Consider the following 20078-nt stretch of genomic DNA (forward strand, 5'->3'; position numbering starts at 1 on the left):
TTCCCTAGCAACTGTTGCTACGAGGGGCGTGGCTTCGGAGTCCGGGGAGCGCTTGTAGACTACATTTCCCGTGATGCTGCAGGGTGGTCTCCGTAGTGACGACGCACTTGGTGTCCGCGAGGGGGAGGGGGAGGACGGGGGCGGGGGCTGCGAAGGTGGGGGCGAGCTCTCCGAGGCCCCGACTCGCTCCGGCAGCTGCCGCCGCCGCCATGTTGGCTTGAGGGGGATGACAGGAGGCGGCTGCGGCGTTTGGGGCTGAAAAGTGAAGGCGGAGGCGGAGGCGGCGGAGGCGGAGGAGGCGGAGGCGGAGGAGGAGGAGGAGGCGGAGAGCCAGAGCGCTGAGAGGAAGCCGTTCCCGGGCCGGGGAGCGGGAGGACCAGCCTCTTCCGGGGACCGGCCGGCGTTGGCGTCGCGGGGAGCTCGCGCGGCCGGGGAGCGGAGGGGAAGGCGGAGGCGGGAGAGGATCGCCGACGAGCTGAGACGATGCGCCCCGAGCGTCGCTGCGGCCCGGAGGCGCCCGCGGCCTGAGCCCGGGGGCGGCGGGGTCCCCGTCCGGCCGGAGCCGCGCGCCGCCCGCGCGCCCCAGGGGCGGCCTCGGCCCCCAGCGAGTTCAATGCCCTTGAGCGCGGCTCGGGGCGGCCCGGCTCCCGGCCCCGGCCGCGCGCGCTGAGCCGTTGCCCCGCGCCCGCCGCCCGGCGCCCCGCGCCCATGTGCGGCCCCGCCGCCGCGTGTGCACGTCCGGGCCGGCGCTGCCGCCTGCCGCCGCGGGCGGGCCTGACGCGGGAGCAGGTGTGAATCACGCCGGCCGGCGGCGGGGGAGGGCACTTAACCCCCTCCCTCCGCTCGGGCCCGGGTGTCACTCGGCTCGGTCCACCTGGCGCGGCCGCTCCTGGCGCTGCTGCTGCCGCTGCTGCCGCCGCTGACGACGCCGGCCTCGGGCCGCTGCCCGCCCCCCGCCCGGGAGCACTGCGCTCGGCCTCGGCGACGTGGATCCCGGCGGCCGGAGGACTTGTGCTCCTTTTTGTTGGGTTTCCTTTTCCTTTTTTTTTTTTTTTTTTGAGCGAACATCTGGTGTGTCCCCGCCGGCAAGATGTCCAGTCATGTCCCGGCGGATATGGTGAGTGAAGGGTACGTGATTTAGTGCTGGGCTCCAGTCCCGGCTGGTCGGGGAGGGCGCGGGCGCGGGCGGCGGGTTGCAGACGTTGGCGGGGCCGGCCTCGCCCGTGGGAAGCGCTCCTTCCAGTGCGGGGTCGTGTTCGCTCGCGCGTCTCCCGCCCGAGAGCCACCGAGAAGTCGGGCGCCTCTGCCGGAAGCCCCGGCACCGCCGTCTCACCGCGGCGGGAGCGTCGCCACGCGGGCGGGAGCCGGGCTCCGGACACCGGCGCGGTCCTGCGTGCGCGGCGCGCCGGCGGCTCGGGCTTTGCGGGAGCGGGCACGGCTGTCTCTCCAGGAAGGAGCCCACGAGGGTTGGCCGCGAGCTTTGGGGAATGTCTGCGTGAACCCCTGTGGCCGCAGAAGTACTAAGAGGTCTGGGAATTGTCACAAATCTGGCTGACCGTGTATATTGGTCCTTTTTATGTATATTCCAGGACTTTTAGTACCCAGGGTTGCTGGTACGTGTTACATCATTGCACTTTTTAAAGCTAATAACATTATTAGGCCTTGAGCCTTGAAGGTTGAGAACTTGAAACAAAAACGACTCTTCCTTATGGACGCTTTTCTTTTTGTTTCTAAAGGGGGAGGTTGTGCCGTGAGTTGCTGGCTAACCGCGGAAGCCGCGCAGGCTCGCAGTGCTGGGAGGCGGGTGGGAAATTCCACTTTGCAGGCCTGGGGACAGCAGTGCAATCAACGAGCACATGAAGAACCTTGTTGGTGGAAGAATCGATGTGAAAACAGTTATGCTCACTTACATCGAGTTAACATTTCAGCTTCCTGTGCTCCGGGGAAGAAACAAAATTGAACTTTGCTGATTATATTTTAAAATGTCAGATGTTTCTGGAGGAGCTAATCTTATTTGCAGACTTTAAAATAATTTAAAAAATTAAATGACTCCAAGTGGAGGATTTTGACCTTGGTTTCAAGGAATTTTGCTTCTGTTGGGTTTCCCATTTAATGCGCTATTTAAATGCAAAGGAACCACGACGTTCTATCTCCTGGGTGGCCACACAGCAACCTTACACTTTCCTTCCCGAGTCTTGAAACTCACGCATTGTCTTTTTAGTTTTCCCTTCCCTCCTGGTGTGCACACTGGACAATAGTCCCCTGCCCACTTAAGGATAGCTGGCCTTGGCTTCCTCTACCCCTCTCGGGAAGTTGTCTGGGGAGGTCGCAGGACTGAGCTGGAAAATGCTGTATCCCATTTGATAAGTGCTTGGGCTCATCACCTCCAGAAAGCCTCCATTTTATATCCTCCTGCACACTGCAAGATATGTTCACTGCTTATTCTGACACATAGTCAGAATGAAATAGATTTGTGTCATTAAAACAGTGCCACCACTTTCTCGAGGCCCAGCGATGAAGAAAAGCTGGAATGTGGGTAGCATCAATCACAAATTAAACTGCTTTGGGGAATACTGTTTCCGAGTCAGAGAAGGTTTGGAAGCTAATGTTCAGATCAGGGGACCGGGAAGTAGTGGCCAGGTTTTATTAATAGCTGCGAATATAAAATATTACCATTTCTGTTTTAGACCGTATTTTAAGGCCTTAATGATTCTGCGGTGCTTTGAGATCTCTTTATTAAAGGTGATATGCAAGGGCAAAGCAGTATTATGTAATAAACGTATAATGCCCTGATGATGCTATTTCAGAGTGTCTAAGGTACAGCTCAGATGAGATTGTTCTCAGTATTTTTTATGTCTCGTTTTCTAGCTGTTCAACTTGTTGGAGGTCTTGAGATCTCCTCCCCACCCCATGTTGAAGCCTTTTAAACCTTCCTTTGCTGTTGCTTCCATCACATTTTTGCTTAAGAAGTGCCTTCATTTATTATGCTCCTCGAAGTCTCACTTTTTGCAATATAACATGATGAATATTGGTTACAAGTTGTCCAGTAAGTGCTTCATATTGTTAAACTCTTCATATCTTTAATGACAATCAATTTGCATTTACATTCATGACTTAAAGTGAGAACAGTTTCACCACCCTTAATCTTGAAAAGCCTCAGCCTCCGCGCCCCCACCTCTTTCTACAATCTGGCATTTTTCCCTTGCAGCGAAACTCTAAATTATGAGGATAGTGCTCTTGCAAGTATGAATACATACATTTTTGCTAAGTGCAGTAAAATTTTCAGGTTTCTAAGTGATGACAGCTAGGATGTGCTGTTTAGAAACAAATGTTGCGCTGTTTTCATGTTAATGGTGCTTGTCAGTTGCCTAGGAAAATCCTATTTGGGAAATGAGGTGGGGCAATGAAGTTCTAACCCCTGTCATGTTTTTATTAGAGATAATTTATTCTTGAGCTACAATAATGACTAAATCCATGTTTTTGGTAGTCTTCTTATGGTGATGGTTGTGACTCACTTTGAAGTCGATTTTTTAACATCTTTTTGTTTTGTAAATATAACACATTTAAAATTTATTTTAAACATTCAATTTTTGTGTTTACCATAGTCTATTTTTTTAACCCAAATTTAGCAAATTGATCTTTTTAGAGGGGGAGTGGCACCCCTGGTGAATGGATTTACTATACTCATTAAAAAAAAAATACTTTGCAGTTGGTATTTTTCCAATTAACATTCTGTAAATATGTCATATGAATAATATAAATGTATTTACATAAAATATTCACTTTTCTTTTGCTAAAACTGATTGAGTTTAACTAGGAGATTTACTATTATTCCAGTGTAATAACTTACTTGTGATAAAAATCTGAATATCTGAGCAGAATATGATTATAATGCATTGTATTTAAATGATTCATTTCCTTTATTTTTTTCTCAGCCGGTGTCATAGGTCATGATGGGGCAATGTTCACTGTTTATAATTGTAGTGTGAATTTTTTTTTTTTTTTTTTTTTTTTTTTAACGACTGTGGGTTTTCTGAAAGATAATGGTTAGTCTTTCTGTTAATAAAAAGGCCAAAGCCTGGCTAGATAAGGTGTTAATTTTATTTTCTGGATTGAGAAAGTTATCAAGAAATCAGTTGTATTTATAAAAGTATTATCTAAAACATTTGAGTTGCTATTTAGAGTTTTGGACTAAAATTGTACTTCATAATATCTATAAAATTGAAAACCATACCTAAAAGAGAAACTGACAATTAGTGTGAGAATAATGGCAAAGCAATTTTGTTATTTGAAGCATTTTAGACAATTAAACAGTTTAAAAGCCCTGTATCTTTTAAAACTAATATAAAAATTGTAGCAGATGTAACAATTTTTAGTCTGATGTTAAACAAGATAATTTGAGTTTTTTCAGTGTTTGATGTATGTTTTTATCATGTTATATCTCTTTGAGATATTGGAGCCCTCTGGTGGACAGGAAATTACTAAAATGAATTTCCTTTCAAAGTGAACTTTTACCATTTTTCCAAGTTAGAATAAAATGACAGGTGTAGAGTATACAAGGTGAAAATATCACGCTAGAGAAAGGTCTAGAGTATACAAAATTGTTAACTTTGAAAAAATAATATATTAAGATCCAGTGCCCCCAATTTTCTCTTTATTTACAGCTCATTTTAATTTTTCTTTCTCTTGCTAGAGCACTTATTTCAAGTACAAGTTGGGAGGTTTTATGAAACGAAAGGATAGATAAGTACCACTTCATTATATAAGTGTGTGACTTGAACAGCTTAATAAATTATATATCTCTAATGGAAAGTTTCTCTAAACTGTTTTACTTGAATGTGTCTTACATGTGGTGTTCTGAATTAGACATTTTTATTATTTTTCTCAGTTTTGAATGCCTTTTCCTTTCTGGTCTGAATCCGCCTGCAGCTCCTGTCTCTCTCCTGGGAAAACAGTTTTTAGTTCATGCTAGCTCACATGACCTTTCCTTCTGTGCATCGTTTTCTGTCATCATATTTGAGATTCTTCTTATGCAATGTCCAAGTTGTAAGGATATGTATGTGTCTTGTATTTATTGTGTCTCTTGTACTTTCTAGAACAGATGTTTAAAAACTGTTGAGTGATTTTCTTGACTCTTGAAGCATTACTCTCTTTGTTACTTATGGAAAAAGTAAATATTGTTCCACACACTACTACTACTTATGGTGTTAAATATGAAGTCTGTGATGTCGGCTTCTAGTACTACTTTGAATATAAAAATGTTTTTAATATTAAGACTTGAAGTTATTCAAATTAGTGGATAAAGTACTGATGGCTCTACTAGTTTTCATAATGTGGAACAATAAATGTATTTTAGGAGACTGAAGTATACGTTTCTTAAATATGCTCTTTAAGAATTCCCTCATTCTGGGGAAAAAATGAAAGGGACTGTAGAATTCACGGCACTGGAATCTCTGGGTAATGAGTCATTCTGAATCTGTAAATTTTCTGCATAAATGAAAGTTGTTTTTGGAAACATCCCAATGTAACAATTTTGAATTAGTGTCTTATCAATCATAACATGCTATGCTTATTTAACTTACTTTTGGTGACCTGGAGTCATCATTTGGATATCATTATTTCAGTTCAGTGAGCATTCATTGACTACTTCTCTATGTAAGGAAGTGTTACTCTATTAGCTACAGCAGTCATCCCCCAGCACCTCGTAATATTAGACACCCCCTTCACTAGATCAGTCATTTACTAAGTACCATGAGGAACATCAACTGAGATGTGAGAATAAAAATATTAGAACGTCTGCCTGTTTCATTTGTGCTCCAAAAAAGAGTAAGAATTGAGCTTTTGTATTAAGACATGGGTTGGCTCTGAGGCTTTTCTAGGTCAGTATCCAGGTAGTTACGTGTGTGGTTTGCTGAGGGAAGATGTGGGAATTCTGTAACGTAGAGGCCAGCAGCAGCACTACGAGTTTCTCCAAATTTTTGCAGTTTTTCTGTTCTAGTAGATTATATAGTGACTTTTTAAAAATGCTTTTTCAAAGAATTTATGGTACTTTGTATTGAAATGGGGAGAAGAGGTTCACTGTCAAGGTATTTAAAAGCTATAGAACTCCAAGCTGAATTACACATTTTTATTTTACAAAAGATGAATGAATGTTCCAGATGCTGATTTTTCTCACAGTGACAAGAATGTATCAGGTATTTTTGAGAAAACAAATACTAAGTTGTCTCTTTTAGGCAAAATTGACATTTTAACCAGTAAATGAGAAAGTACCTGCTTTGCAGAAGGAACTAGCATTATGGAGAGAATATTTTGAAAGCATGCTTAGATATTCCCAGTCTGTTGAAAAATCTTCCTTACAGAGAATTTCAGTGGACTTCTGACCCATTTTTTTGAAACATAAAAAAACAACACATTTTACTTAGTTTGCAAAAATGTGTATCTGACTGAGGTCAGGACAAATAACATTTTAATAGCATGGACGTCAGGTAACTAACTGGCTTTTACCAAAAACTTGTGCACATTAGTAAACCAGTGGGTGACATGTTCTCCTGTATGGATCGACATGCATCTTGGTGAGCTAGGTTTGTCTATTATGACTTATGATAGCTCTGAAGTCCAAGGGCCAAAATACAGCCAACTTCGCAAATGGGGAAACCGTGATTTTAAAAAAGAAAGAGGCATATTCAATAACTACTTGCTTAACTGTGTTAATATTAGGTTGGTGCAAAAGTAATTGTGGTTTTTGCTATTGTTTTTAACCTTTTAAACTGCAGTTACTTTTGCACCAACCTACTAGTAATAGTATTTTTAGCAATTGCAAGATTAAAACAAATTAATGTTTTAACAGTTAATCATTAAAATAATAATTAAAATTAGAACGATATTTTAATATTTTAATTTCTGTTTTAGTATGTTTTATAATAATACATCAAATATATGATTTCTAAATATATAAATATACATAAAAATACATATATTGGAGGTATATGCTCAAGTATTTTATAGTTGGCATGGTCAGTCAAAAAAATTTAGAAGCCATTGCACAAGATAAGGTAAGATTTCTGAGCATTTTATGTTCTTGTGTTTGATAATTACACCTTTTTTGTCTCCTGCCATGTTGAGCAATTATATTTTTCTGTGGTCAGTATGCCTACCTATCCACCTGTAACTATTTACAGTTGCTTATTCTAATTTGCTCTGAGTGTGGAAACCAGATTTTCAAAGTTTATTAGAATAAAAATGAGCAAATGGTGTCTGAGTAGGATTTTCAGGAGTCGCTCTATGCTAAATAAAGCGCATGATTTTTTTTTTTTTAATTGGGGAATATTGGGGAACAGTGTATTTCTCCAGGGCCCATCAGCTCCAAGTCCAGTTGCCGTTTTCAAGCTTAGTTGCAGGGGGCACAGCCCACCATCCCATGTGGGAATTGAACCGGCAACTTGTTGTTGAGAGCTCGCGCTCTAACCAACTGAGCCATCCAGCTGCCCCTCCGAAAGCTCAGCGGCAGCTCGTTGTCTTCAGTCTAGTTGTGGAGGGTGCAGCTCACAGGCCCACATAGGAATCGAACCAGCAACCCTGTTGTTCAGAGCTCACACTCTAACCAACTGAGCCATCCGGTTGCCCCCTAAAGTACATGATGTTGTTTCACAAATTGATCATACCTGTTTTGGTTGCTTAGGGTTCTGTGTACTTGAGGGGCTTATTTTCTGGCTCTTAGCCATGTTCTGTCTGCAAGAGGTAGATTCTTGATAGTGAGGAACTAGGTAGATTGATTAAACAAATAAAATTACATGTGCAACTTTATTTTGAGCTCACAGGAAAGACAAGCTAATATTTGTTGTGTACTTGTACTTACCAGGCAAATGCTTGGCATTTTACCTGGTAACATTTCATCTCATCCTCATGGTGACCCTGGATAAATGTAGTTAGTATGTAGAGAAAGCAGGTGCTAATGCCCGCCAGGTGAAAACCACCAGAAACACACCTGTAGTAAACAAGTTAGTTTAGATTTAGTTTAGATTTGCAGCACGGAAGCCTGCGAGTCTCGGGAAGCAGGATGGAGAAGTGTTCGTAGGCTTTGGACTGTGTGGAATGATTCTACCGAGAGACGAGGGGAAGTGGGTGCCAGCTGTGGATGGAATGCTGTCACACATGAAGTGGAGGAGTAAGAATTGGATGTCTCAGCAGTCTTTGTTTAGGAGGCAGGAGAAATGGAGGGGTTGGAGGGGGGTCCTTGGTCATGTGGGAGCTGTATCCTGGCCATTGGAGAAATTTTGTTACTACCTGTTGGTCTGTCTTTGTCTTTTAGAGATACCACATGTGATTATTAGCAGAGCTGATTTTTACTTTCTTGCAGCCTAGGTTCAGAGATGGTAAGGAGCTTGTGTGAGGTCCTGTAGCTAGTAAAAAGTAGTGCTAAGAGAGGGATGGGACCTGATGGTGATCCTGATACACACACTAACCCCCCCGCCCCCCATACCTGAGCAAACCTGCCAAATCCCTGAGGCACACTTTCCTCCCTCCCAAGACCTTGCTCCACGCAATCACTACTGTGGGTCTGAACTAGTGCGGTGGAGAGAACAACACTTAAATGTCTGCAAAATACTATGTAACCTCTGAGTTAGAATGCTTTTAATGAAGGAGGCCTGTCTTATTCATTGCTGAAGTTAAAGGGAGTTTTCCGTGAGGTCCTTAGAACTGAGTCCTCTTGTATAGATCTTAGATTTACAAAGAACTTTTTCCTATAAACTTAACCATTTTGAATGCAGAAACTATTATTGCTGTATATATGGAACAAAGATTGATTTGTAGCAGAGTTAGTGCTTTCAGGGTATTGTTTTTGTCCTTGTGCTGTAACTGCTTATGCCTGAATCAGATTCTTTATTGATTGACTTAAATGTAGTAGCATTGTTTATGGTCTAAATAAAATACGTACTGAGCGGTTTTCTATGACTAGATTTTGAGAAGAAAATGTTCTTTCTGCTAAAGAAAATTGTCTAAGCTAGGCATTCTGTTTTCTGTTTGTGAAATTAAATTCAGAGGGCAACTCATTGTGTCTTAACAAAATGTTCTCTCATGATATATGTTTAATTTTCTTTACTTTCATATAAAATTAGTGGTTTTGCCTTAGAAATATGCCTGCTTTTTTCATTTAGTCATATATCATGAGCAGCTACTCATACAAATAAATATAGAACCATATTATGACTTTTAACTGATTCTGATAGATGTACATCAATTGTTTAGCTGATCCCATGTTCGTGGACATTTAAAAGCTATTATAAACAATGAGATAATGCATATTTAAAAGCATATCTCTGTGCCTTGTGTGATTATTTTCTTAGGGTAAAATTCTTAGGAATATATAGTTGCTGTGTTGGGGGGTGGAGGAGATACATATTTACTAATTTTAAAGTATCGTTGAATTTGTGGGTAAACCTTTTCATTATGTATTTTCCTCTTAATTGCTGGATTATATTTCATTTACAATATTTGCACTTTTGTTCATGAATGAGATTTACTAGTAAATTTGATTTCTTGTGAAGTCTGACAGATTTAGGGATCAAAGTTATGCTGACTTCATAAAATAAGCTGGGAAATGCTTTTTGTTCCCTGGAAGAGTTTATGAAGATCAATTTCTATTTCATCCGTAAGTGTTTTTGGAAGAATTCACTGGTGAAGCCGTCTGGGGTTTTCTTGTCAGGAGTATTGATTCTATTTCTTCAATACATACAGGACTATTCACATTTTCTATTACTTATTTGTCAGTTTTGACTTCGAGGGATTTGTCCATTTTATGTAAATTTTCCAGTTTCACTTAGTTTTTCACAAAATCCTTTTATTATCTTTTTGATGTTATAGTATCTGTAACAATATCTGCTTTTAAAAATCTGATTGTTGGTTATTTGTGCTTCCTCTTTATCTCAGTCAGTTTTCAAAGAGCCAACTTTCAGATTTAAATTTTCAAAACAATTTCTGTCAGGTTCTGCTTTTACTTTTAATTCTTTCCTTCTATTTTTAAAGTTTGCTGTTCTTTTCAATTTTCTTGAGATGGATACTCAAATCATTAATGGTCAGTCCTCTTTTTTTAGTGTATGCATTTAAGTCTGAAATTTCCCCATTAATGCAACTTCAGCTAGATCTCACAAGTCTGGTAGATCATAGTTTTATTTATCACTCAGTGCAAAATATTTTTAAAATTCCATTGTAGTTTCTTTGATCCCTGGGTTATTTGGAAACGTATTGTATAATACCTAAGCATTTGTGGATTTGCTAGCTGTATTTTTGTTGTTGATATCCAGTTTAATACTGTGGTCTAGAATCAATCTTTCCGTGAGTTCAATTATGGATAATTTGTTGACACTTACTTTATAGTCAGCTTTAGAAAATTGAGTATGGTGTGTTTAATACCATTTAAGCCAAGTTTAGTAATCATGTTCAAAGCCACTGTCTTACTACTGACTTGTTTATCTTTTCTAATCACTCAGCTGAGAGACGTGTGCTAAAATCTCCAAATGCGTGAGGATTTGTCTACATGTTCTTCTAGTTCTCTCAAATTTTGCCTTCTATATTTTGAGGCTGAGTTAGTGGCTGCAGATAAATTTGTAGTTGTTGTACAGTGTGTCTTGATTGTACCATTTTCTCTTGTGCTTGATTTAATCTAGTGTGAATTTTGTCCAGGCATGTGCTGTACAGACTTGTGGCCCTAGAGCAATGGGATACACCACACAGCCGAGCTGTGCAGTAGGCTGTTCCATCCAGGTCGGTGTGAGTGCCTCCGTGACGGTCACACAACCATGACGGCAACAGCGACATGTGTCTCAGAACCTGTCCTGCGGTTAAGCAGAGCACGACTGCCTTGTGTGCTTACGTGTGGCTTCTATTGTCATTCTTCATGGAGTTTGTAGAGTGTCTTGAGTGTGTGGTTTGCTATCTTTTGTCACTTTGGGCATTTTCTTAGCTGGTATTCTTTAAATATTGTTTCTATCCAAGTCTCTACTTCTGGGATGACTACAGTTAGGTGTACGAGGTGTGATCAAACAATACGGTGAATGTTTAAATAAAAAAAATCATTACAGTAAAAGACACATGGCCATTAATCCTCCTCAAAATACCCCCCCTCACTTCGAACACACTTATCCCATCGTTCTTTCCACTTTCGGAAGCAGTTCTGGAAGTCCTCTGTCCTGAGTGTCTTTGGTTGTGCTGTTGTGGCTGCCTCGATGTCCTGAATCAGTGCAAAATGTTGTTTACCTTTCGTGGTCACTTTGACTTTGGGAAGAGCCAGTAGTCACACGGTGCCAGATCTGGTGAATAAGGTGGAGGAGGACACACCATAACGTTTTTACTTGACAAAAATCGCTGTACCAGAAGCGATGTGTGACGCGGAGCGTTGTCATGATGGAGGATGATTTACAGCACACTTTAAAACTTCTCAACCGTAGCTCACACCCGACTGACTGCACCGAACCAGGTGAAACTTGTCACACACTGTTCCTAAGGTTCTGTGTGTCATTTCCCGTACTGACGACCCCTGCCTTTCCGTTGGATGGCACTCGGCAGCAGCATTCACTGTAATTTTTGATCACAATGGAGAAGCTCTTTGTCACAAAAGAGGGAGTATTTTGAGGGGTATTAATGGCAACATGTCTTTTACTGTAAAATTTTGTTTTTTAATTGAAACGTTCACAGTAGTTTTCGAGCACATCTTGTATGTGAAGTCATTTCCCAGTTTCTAGTTTCCTCCCCTCTGTGTATGCGTCTGGGTTTTTTTAACTGATCTGTCTTCATCTTCACTTATCATGTCTTCTCTGTTCAATATCCAGTTATTTCAGTTCTTAATTTTGTTTTTTGTATTTTCAGTCCTAAACTTGACACAGATTCAAGTTCTCACAATGTTTTCATCTATTTGCTTGATTATGTTAATCATTGTTGTAATGTTCCTGGCTGATGACTTCATTACCCAGATCACCCGGGAGCCTATTTCTGTTGTCTGGGTTTTAATCATTTGATCCTTTTCTTCCTAGAACACCTGGTAATGTTTTATTAACATAGTGATGAAAAATGATAGCGGATCAGAGTGATGTTATCTTTCTCCAAGTAGGATTCTTTGGCAAGCAGGTAGAAAAACATTGATCACTGATTCATCAGTGATTGATTTAACAGGACGCTGAATTCAGGGCGCTCAAGAAATTCAAACAGCCTCACTTCTAGTACACAGCTGCTAAAGTTTCACTTGAAAGCTTGTTGGAGTATTTACCAAGGTGTGTATTCCTTGGCAAGCCCTGAACTCCAAGTATTGTGAAACTGGTGAGAGCTCTGCTTAGCTTTTTAGCCTCTTTGCAACAGCTTCTTACTGGGGTTTCCTGCATTTCCGTCCCTGTTGTTTATGATTCAGCACATTCTGGGAGGGCACACATTGAGCAGAACTTTGGGCTCGTTCTTTGAGGTTCCTTTTTATCTGGGAGCTTCCATTCCTGGCTACCTTGATAGTACAGAATTCCAGTTTTTGTCTTCCCAGCCCAGTGAGACTGGGAACAAGGGCCAGTGCTGCCCTCCACTTGCCCTGCGCCTGTGCTGGTAACTGGCGGACACCTCAAGGGAAAAGTGAGGTTCTTCTCTGTGGGCTCTTGGTCTCTGTGCCTTCAAATAGCTGGGGTTGTTGTTTTTTTTTCTCTGTTTTCCTTTAATAGTTTGTTTTGTATTTTATCTCACTTTTATAGTTGATTTCAATGGGAATTTGGTCTGATATTGCTATTCCCTCATAGCTTGACCTAATTGCCCTTTCTTTTTGCCTAGCCAAAATTAATTAAATACTTAACTGTTTTACTTACCCTGGCACCATCAGCCAAGTAGTTGCTTAAGTAGGACATCTAGGAGTCATGTCAAAATATATCTGGAATCCATCAAGTTCTCTTCATTTCCATACTGACACCCTATTGCAAGCACCATCTCTCTCTCTCCTGGACTACTGCGTCAGTTTTGGAACTAATTCTTCCACTTCCATTCAAATTCCCCTGTAATACATTTTCTAAAAATAGCTTGAGTGATCTTGATGAGCCATAAATTGGGTTATCTTTCCCTCTGAGACACAGGAAGCTCAGCAGTGTTCCACTGAGTGCACCTGTGGAATAAGGTCACAGGTCCTTGCAGGGGGCCGGCAGGGCCCTGCGCCGTCTGCCGTCTGCCTGTTTCCGGGTCTCCTCTCACGGGCTTGCCTGCTGCCGTTACCGGGTTCCTCTCAGTGCCTCACAGCAGCCGCAGGCTCTTCACACAGCTGGGCTGAGCCTTTGCAGCGTGTCAGTCCTTTGGCCTAAAACGTTTATCAGGATACTTCTGTCCCTTCTCCGTGGGAATGCTTCCTGAGCTGCGCACCCTCAGAAACACTGTTCCTGGCCACGTCTGTCTCATACCACATTCCCTCCCTCCATGCTTTCTGCCTCAGGACCCTACGGGCTCCCTCCAGAGCACTTGCCACACTTGTACTTCCTTTGTGTGTCTTTCCCAGGGAGCTGTGGATTTGGGGCGCAGGTGTGTGTCTTTCTTCCACACTGGAGCCCCTGCCGAGTGCGGGCCTTTTGTATAGAAAGTTCTTCATAAATAGTTGTGGATTAAAGGAGTGGATGCCTGTGATCGGCTCTGTGCCAAGCTTACTACTTGCAACACATTTAGGTTTCCAGAAAAACTCAGAACAAGACACTCAGGTAGGTAGGAGCTAGTGCCAGCTGCATTGGACTAATGAGGAAAGTGAGGCTTCATCATCTTGGTAATTTTCCTGAAGCCAGCTTTCTTGTGTTGTGTTCTTGGATTTGTTGACGTTTCTAACTTTTGGCCATTCCTTCCTTTCCCTATGTCATAACCTTTTCACTATAGCTTAAAGCTCATGGCTGTGATGAGACTAATATTCTGGTATTTTAACTTCAGCTTCTTGCCATTGGTTATTGACATTTAATAATAACCAACATGTCAGAAGAGAAATTAGAACTTTGTGATGGATGTTGAGATGGTATTAGTGCTTGAATTGGATTTGTGGTGTGGCTACCACGTATAGTGAATGGTTTTTCAAGCTATAAAATTATCTCATTACTTCGTGTCTATAAATAGACTATTATAATTAATTACATGTATTTGAATATATTGTATATATAAAGTAATATTTGGAGAAAACTTTTTGAGCCTCTTATACTTAAAGGACTGTTTAGTTATACAGATTTTTAAATTTAGCACTCAAAATAATCAGTAGTATTTCCATGTTAGATATCATTTTATATCCATATTTATTCGTCTTCATGTAATAATCCTGCTCTTTTCATTTCTTTGCATTATTCAGTCAGATCGACAGGTATTTGTTGAACACATGCTGTATGCCAGGCACATTTTTATGTTTGGGGTACAGTGGTCAATGAAACAGAGAAAAACTCCTCCCCTAATGGAGCTGAACAAAATCCATAAGTGATATGCACAGCATGTCAGATGTTGTTACGTTCTACAGAGGAAAGTGAAGCAGGGAAGGAAGGTTTGGAGCGTGCTGAGGGGGAGCACACCTGCGTTGGTCACGTGTAAGGGGTGTGATCAGGGAGGAGCTCACTAAGTGCTGACAGGTGTGCAAAGGGGGTGTGGGGGTGCGGCAAGCCACCCAGATAGTTTGGGGAACTCCATTCCAGGCAAAGGGAAGATTGCCTTGTTTAGTTTCTTGGTTCCTTTTCAGTTCCTTTCACTGTTTCTTCTGCCAGTCCTTCCATAAATTTTTGTTACTCATCGTTTTTGTTTTCTGCCCTTCTCTGTGCCCTAAGTGATCATTTTCTTTCTCAGTAATTGTGCAACAAACATTTATTGGATTCCAGTGTGCCAGATAGATTCTGTCAACGCTTAGAGCCAATCGGTTTTCTCTGATGCCTCTCAATTCAGTTTCCTCTCCTTTATCTCCACTGCCTTTAACCAGGTCTTCATCCAGCTGTCGTTCCCCTTTCTTTATTCTCCACTGTCTGCCTTTCATCCTTTCCCTGTTTGTCTTTTGAAAACACAGACCTCATCATTTGAGTATTTTACTAAGGAAAGGCTGGCTTTCACTCACAGGCCAGTCTGGGCCACGTGGTTTAAGGCTCAGCAATTGGGCTGCGATCCAGCCTCATCTTCCGCTGTTGCCCCCTTGTAAGTCCCCCCTTGTGTTTGAGTTATGATGAACCCTCTGCTTGCAATAACTTGTACGCTTCTCTCTTTCGTCCTGCTCAGCCTCCTCTCTCTGCTAAGCACGACATTTTCCTCTCCCTCCTTGCTCCAGTGGCACCTGAGACTTGTTTCAATTGTACCGTTAGTGCCTTGTAACTTTGTGGGGCTTTTAGTCACCTTAAGTATAGCACATGCTGGGAGCTCCAGATCAAACTGACAGTTGAGGCAACACTGTCTCCTAGGAGGGACCAAGGGAAAATAGCCAGAGTGGCAAGACAGCTTTTCCTTCAACGGTTGCTGGCCGCGTAACGCAAGAGGCACGGAACTCCCTAAATCCTGTCCTGGTCTGTGCACCTCTGCTTCTGACAGCCCAGAGAGGCCTAGGTAGGGGGAGGCTCTGCATTACCTTCTGTAGCATCGTAGCGCCAGGGGAGCGCGGCCAGGTGCACAGAAACGCTGGGGGAAAGAATGGAATCTGTTATCACTGGCCTGGAATTCAGAGCTGGCTCCGCTAAACATTTCTTCTGTCATACACGCATACGTGTCATTGCCTGTACTCTAGCGCTGGACAGTGTGTTTCTCTGTCTCGTCCACTAGCCGGCTGTGTGCTCTCAGGTCAGAGGGAGGGAGGCCTTACCTCCTCACCTTCCTCTGCCCGGTGCCCAGCCGCCCACATGGAGAGCCTGCTCCGAGAAGGCAGGGCCGCCCTGCCGCTTCCTTCCTGCAGGCCCTGTGTGCAGTGACCAGCCGTCCTCTGCCTGTGCTATCCAGTACGGCACTTACCAGGAGCTGGTGTGGCTGAGGAGCTGGCTTTTACATTTCACTTCCATGAATTTAAATGTAAATAGCTCCATGCGGCTAATGGCTACCGTATTGCAAGTGCAGTTCCAAATGGCCCCCAGTGCTAAGCGTTTGGTCTCACTTTGTAGTTTTTTCCTCTCAATCTCAGCGCCCATTGTTTGCTACTGTACTTGTATCTCTTGTCATCAGCCTGAACTTTTTGGATCTTAGTCTGCATGACGTTCAAAGACATAATCAAGTTTATGGAATTCTCTTCTACAAAAGCGAGTAGTCTAAGAACCTGGGACTTCTCTTTGACCTCTCTTTAACCTCCGCGAGAAGGTGAAATTAGCCCTCAGGAAAGAAGAGAGGGCGAACAATATAAATTACTTGTGGGCATTCAGTTGAAGAACAAATAACACCAATTTGAGATTACATGAATTCACTGGGACAGGGAGCACATCCTAAAAATACAATGCCTTTATTTAGAGATTAGAGAATTAAAAAAGTAAGAAAGGGAACAGAGTTATAGGCAAATTTAAAAGGAAAGACGATTATCTTGAAAGCCATTCAAGGAGAGACCCAACGAGGATAGAGGTGGGCACAGCACATATCGCAGGAGGAGAGGACTAAGGTGATGAAAGTCCATCTCGTAATTTGGTGAAGGCTGGACGGATCTTAACTGAGGGATCTTAACTTGGCAAATGTGGTCAAAATGGTGTTTGTGTTATAATTCGCGGTTTTCTTCCATATGGAAGCGCTAAGCATAGAAGGATTAAATACGTCCACTTTTTTGAAGTCATTACTGTTTTTCAGTTTTTGTGTACATATGTAATTTTTCTCAACCCTTTCTATTTGTCAAAATATTTTGCTTTGCTACTGTATGTAACCTGGACAAGCATTGATATAATACTTGGTGTTTGCTCTGAAATAGAGCTTTTTAAAATCCTGCGCAGGTGAATTTCTCTGTTACCTAATAGTAGGGTTGTTGGTTCAGTAGCAAACGTTCAGTTCAGTGCTTTGATGATGGGTTTACTTAGAGATGTTGTGTCTTGCTAAATTCTCCATGCCCCGAGGAAGACAGTTTTACCAAAAAATTGGGACATCTTGCCTCTCAGGAGATGTTGTCAGACTCCCCGCTGGCACCGGAAGCAGCAAGCAGCTCTTTCATTTCCCAGCGTACTCTCTGCCGTAGTCCTTTGGGACTGAGGACAGGCAGCCAAGAAAAATAAAAAAACTGGGAGAGCTGTTCCCCTAAGTATCTTTATTCTGAAGTAGAGATGGGTTCACTCTTAGGTTGTGTATAGTGCAGATGAAAGCTCATTATTATATTTTTTATTTTCAGATTGTGCCAACACATGAGTCATTTCTGAAATCTCATTTCTTAATTAGAGCCATTAGATAGAGCTGAAGTCTTCCTGGGTGTGTTCCAGTGGCCATCCCGGTTTAACAAAAGGGCGAGCAGGCTACCCTGAAGCTGTCAAACCTTTTTTGTTTTGTTTCCCAGGTGACTTGGGTAACTAACTATGTAAGTTATAGTTACCTGAGGACTCTGCTAAAGATACTCTCAAGGGCAGAAAGGAGATGTCCCACACTTGGGACGTCAGGTAGCACACGGGCAAGAACAGAAGGACCCACTTCCGCTCTGTTTGAAAACATAGTCACATATGTGGTCATACAAGTTTTCGCTAAAAAGTTACTTTCCTAATTGACACCTTGGTTTTGTTCATCGTAGCATCTGATATTTTAAAGAGTAAACTAGGAAAGGTAATCATAATTATGCATTATCATGTACGTTAATGTGATTGCCACTCAGCAATAAATGAAATGTAACTTACCTTCCGCAGTAAAATGAGTGACACTTACCCTTTCTGTGCTGTGCTCTCTCAGTGTACTTGACCAGCGCTTTCTACAGGCTTGTCTTACTTTGCCCTTTCTTGGCCATGGTCTATTTATTTTTTGTATTTGTATTTAAAAATCTAAACTTTATTGGTTTTTGGCTGTTGTTCTGATTGTGTAACTGAAGGGCGGCCACTTAGCCCAGTTGGTTACAGCGTGGTGCTAATAACACCAGGGTTGCTGGTCAGTCCCCACATGGGCCAGTGTGATTGTGTAACTGATTAGAAAAGCAATAGGATTATTGTAAAACTTGTAAAATAGAAAATATTTTAAAACAAATAACACCATTTATAAAATTCTGTTACTTAGTGTAAATGCTATTAATGTTTTGCTCTCTTACCCTCTAAATTTTATCTGTGGGGTGTGTGTGTGTGTGTGTCTGTGTCTGCTGTTGATGGTTCATTTTGAAATGTTCTTATTTGAGGAGGTCTTAAAGATCAAATTTAACTATGTTTACATGGACTTACAAGAAACTTATAACTCTTCGAGTTTTCCCAAATAATAAAATAGTCTTCTTTTTAACGCATCCTACCTGTACCATTTTTCCTTTTTTAAAATGCCATCTTTTTTCTGGGGAATTCTGTAGAGTGTAATATGGATGGGCCAGTGACTCGACACATTTTTCTAACCTTAAACCAGAGTACTTTATTTCAGTAGAATCAAAAGGAGGAGGAATTAGAGTCTATGTATACTTGATATTTGCAGGAATGATTATTTGAAAGTCTTTGTGATCTAATAAAACGACTTTACTTTTTTTTTTTTTGATTTCCCCCCTCCAATTAGTACATTGCCTTATTCTATTTATAGGTTTGGAAATATATAGTATATAGAGAATAGTATTTATATACATTTGTATATTACACAAGATTTTTAAAAAGAATCTTATACTTTAAATTTGATTTATAGTTTATTCTCTGTCTACCTGTCAAAAGTAAATAAAGTAAAAGCAAATCTCTAAATATATGATTTACAATACTTTTCATAAATCACCTTTGTGGTGTCTGCCAATTAAGCTGTTTTGCTTACTAGATATATTCAAACAAGGCAGCATATTCCAGTGATGGTATTGTTAATTTTATCAAAATTAAAAACATCAGACACTATTTCTCAACAGTCCTGAATGAAAGCAGACTTCTTCATCTGGCAATTTAATTTAACAAAGGGCTTTAAAAGACCCGTTGCAGTGACCTGCCAACTACTAATAACACACTTCTTAATTTCATATAAATTCCTTGAGACCCACTGTTTGTATTTTGGGAATTTATGTGCAATTAGATAACTCAGATTATGTATTTCTTTACGAAGTCAGTACAATATCATAAACCCGAAAGTAAGTTTGAAGAAAGGTATTCAAAGTTTTTATGTGGCCTTGCAATAGAGAAATATAAAGCAAGTAGGAGGTTTTTATTGGCATACCAAACCTTGCTATCTGTGGGGTACATATTTCGTGAATAAAGGAAATGCAGTCGAAAATGGTAGAAAATTCAACCAAAACAGTTAGTTTGTTAACATGTTCTTTCGGAATGGTCTTCAAGTTCCAGGTGAAATTTACTCTCTGCAAAGCAACAGTAGCACAATCTCTTACTTTGTTTTCAAGGTTTTAAATAGGATTCAAAACCAGGTATTCTATTTCCAAAGCCTATTATGTGACAAAGTAACATCTCTGGAATTTGGGGAAGGTGTACTGTATATTAAATACTACATGTTAGAAATGAGGCTGTTCATTTTGTATGCACACGTGATTAAAATTGTAGAGCAAAAAGGCAGCGTTCATTTAACAAATACTAGCAAATAAGCTAAAGGGTTGACTTTAATGTCTTTAGTATGTAGTTTATATCAGTGGCTGCAACCTTACATATTGATTTGAGCAATGTCCATACCGTGTTTCCCCAAATAAGACCTAGCCGGACCATCAGCTCTAATGTGTCTTTCGGAGCAATAGTTAATATAAGACCCAGTCTTATTTTACTATAAGACCGTGTAATATATATATATATATAACGTATATAACATATGTTATATATAATTATATATATAACATAACATAATGTAAAATAAAATACCGGGTCTTATATTTTTTTTTTGCTCCAAAAGACGCATTAGAGCTGATTGTCTGGCTAAGTCTTATTTTTTAGAGAAACAGCTTAATTGATTCTTTAGATTGAAAGAACAAGAAAATCAGAGTGGAAGATAACTCAAGAAAAAGAAAGCTGAATGTAATGTTTTTAAAT

At 41.3% G+C, this 20078-nt stretch overlaps 1 protein-coding gene across 2 annotated transcripts in view; it reads left to right on the forward strand.

The window, feature by feature from the left end:
* The first annotated feature begins 640 nt into the window (after positions 1 to 640).
* The window catches only part of UBL3 (ubiquitin like 3), a 62693-nt gene continuing 43255 nt past the window's right edge, over positions 641 to 20078 (forward strand). The window contains exon 1 of one of the 2 annotated variants that reach the window (XM_081046242.1): positions 641 to 1117. In XM_081046242.1, coding sequence (XP_080902368.1) covers positions 1091 to 1117 — 27 coding nt within the window. In that variant the 5' untranslated portion in view covers positions 641 to 1090. Of the gene's footprint in view, positions 1129 to 20078 lie in introns of both variants that reach the window. The other variant, XM_081046243.1, reaches the window with a different exon arrangement.

This window comes from Rhinolophus hipposideros (assembly GCF_964194185.1).
Source record: "Rhinolophus hipposideros genome assembly, chromosome: 4".
Lineage (NCBI taxonomy): Eukaryota > Metazoa > Chordata > Mammalia > Chiroptera > Rhinolophidae > Rhinolophus > Rhinolophus hipposideros.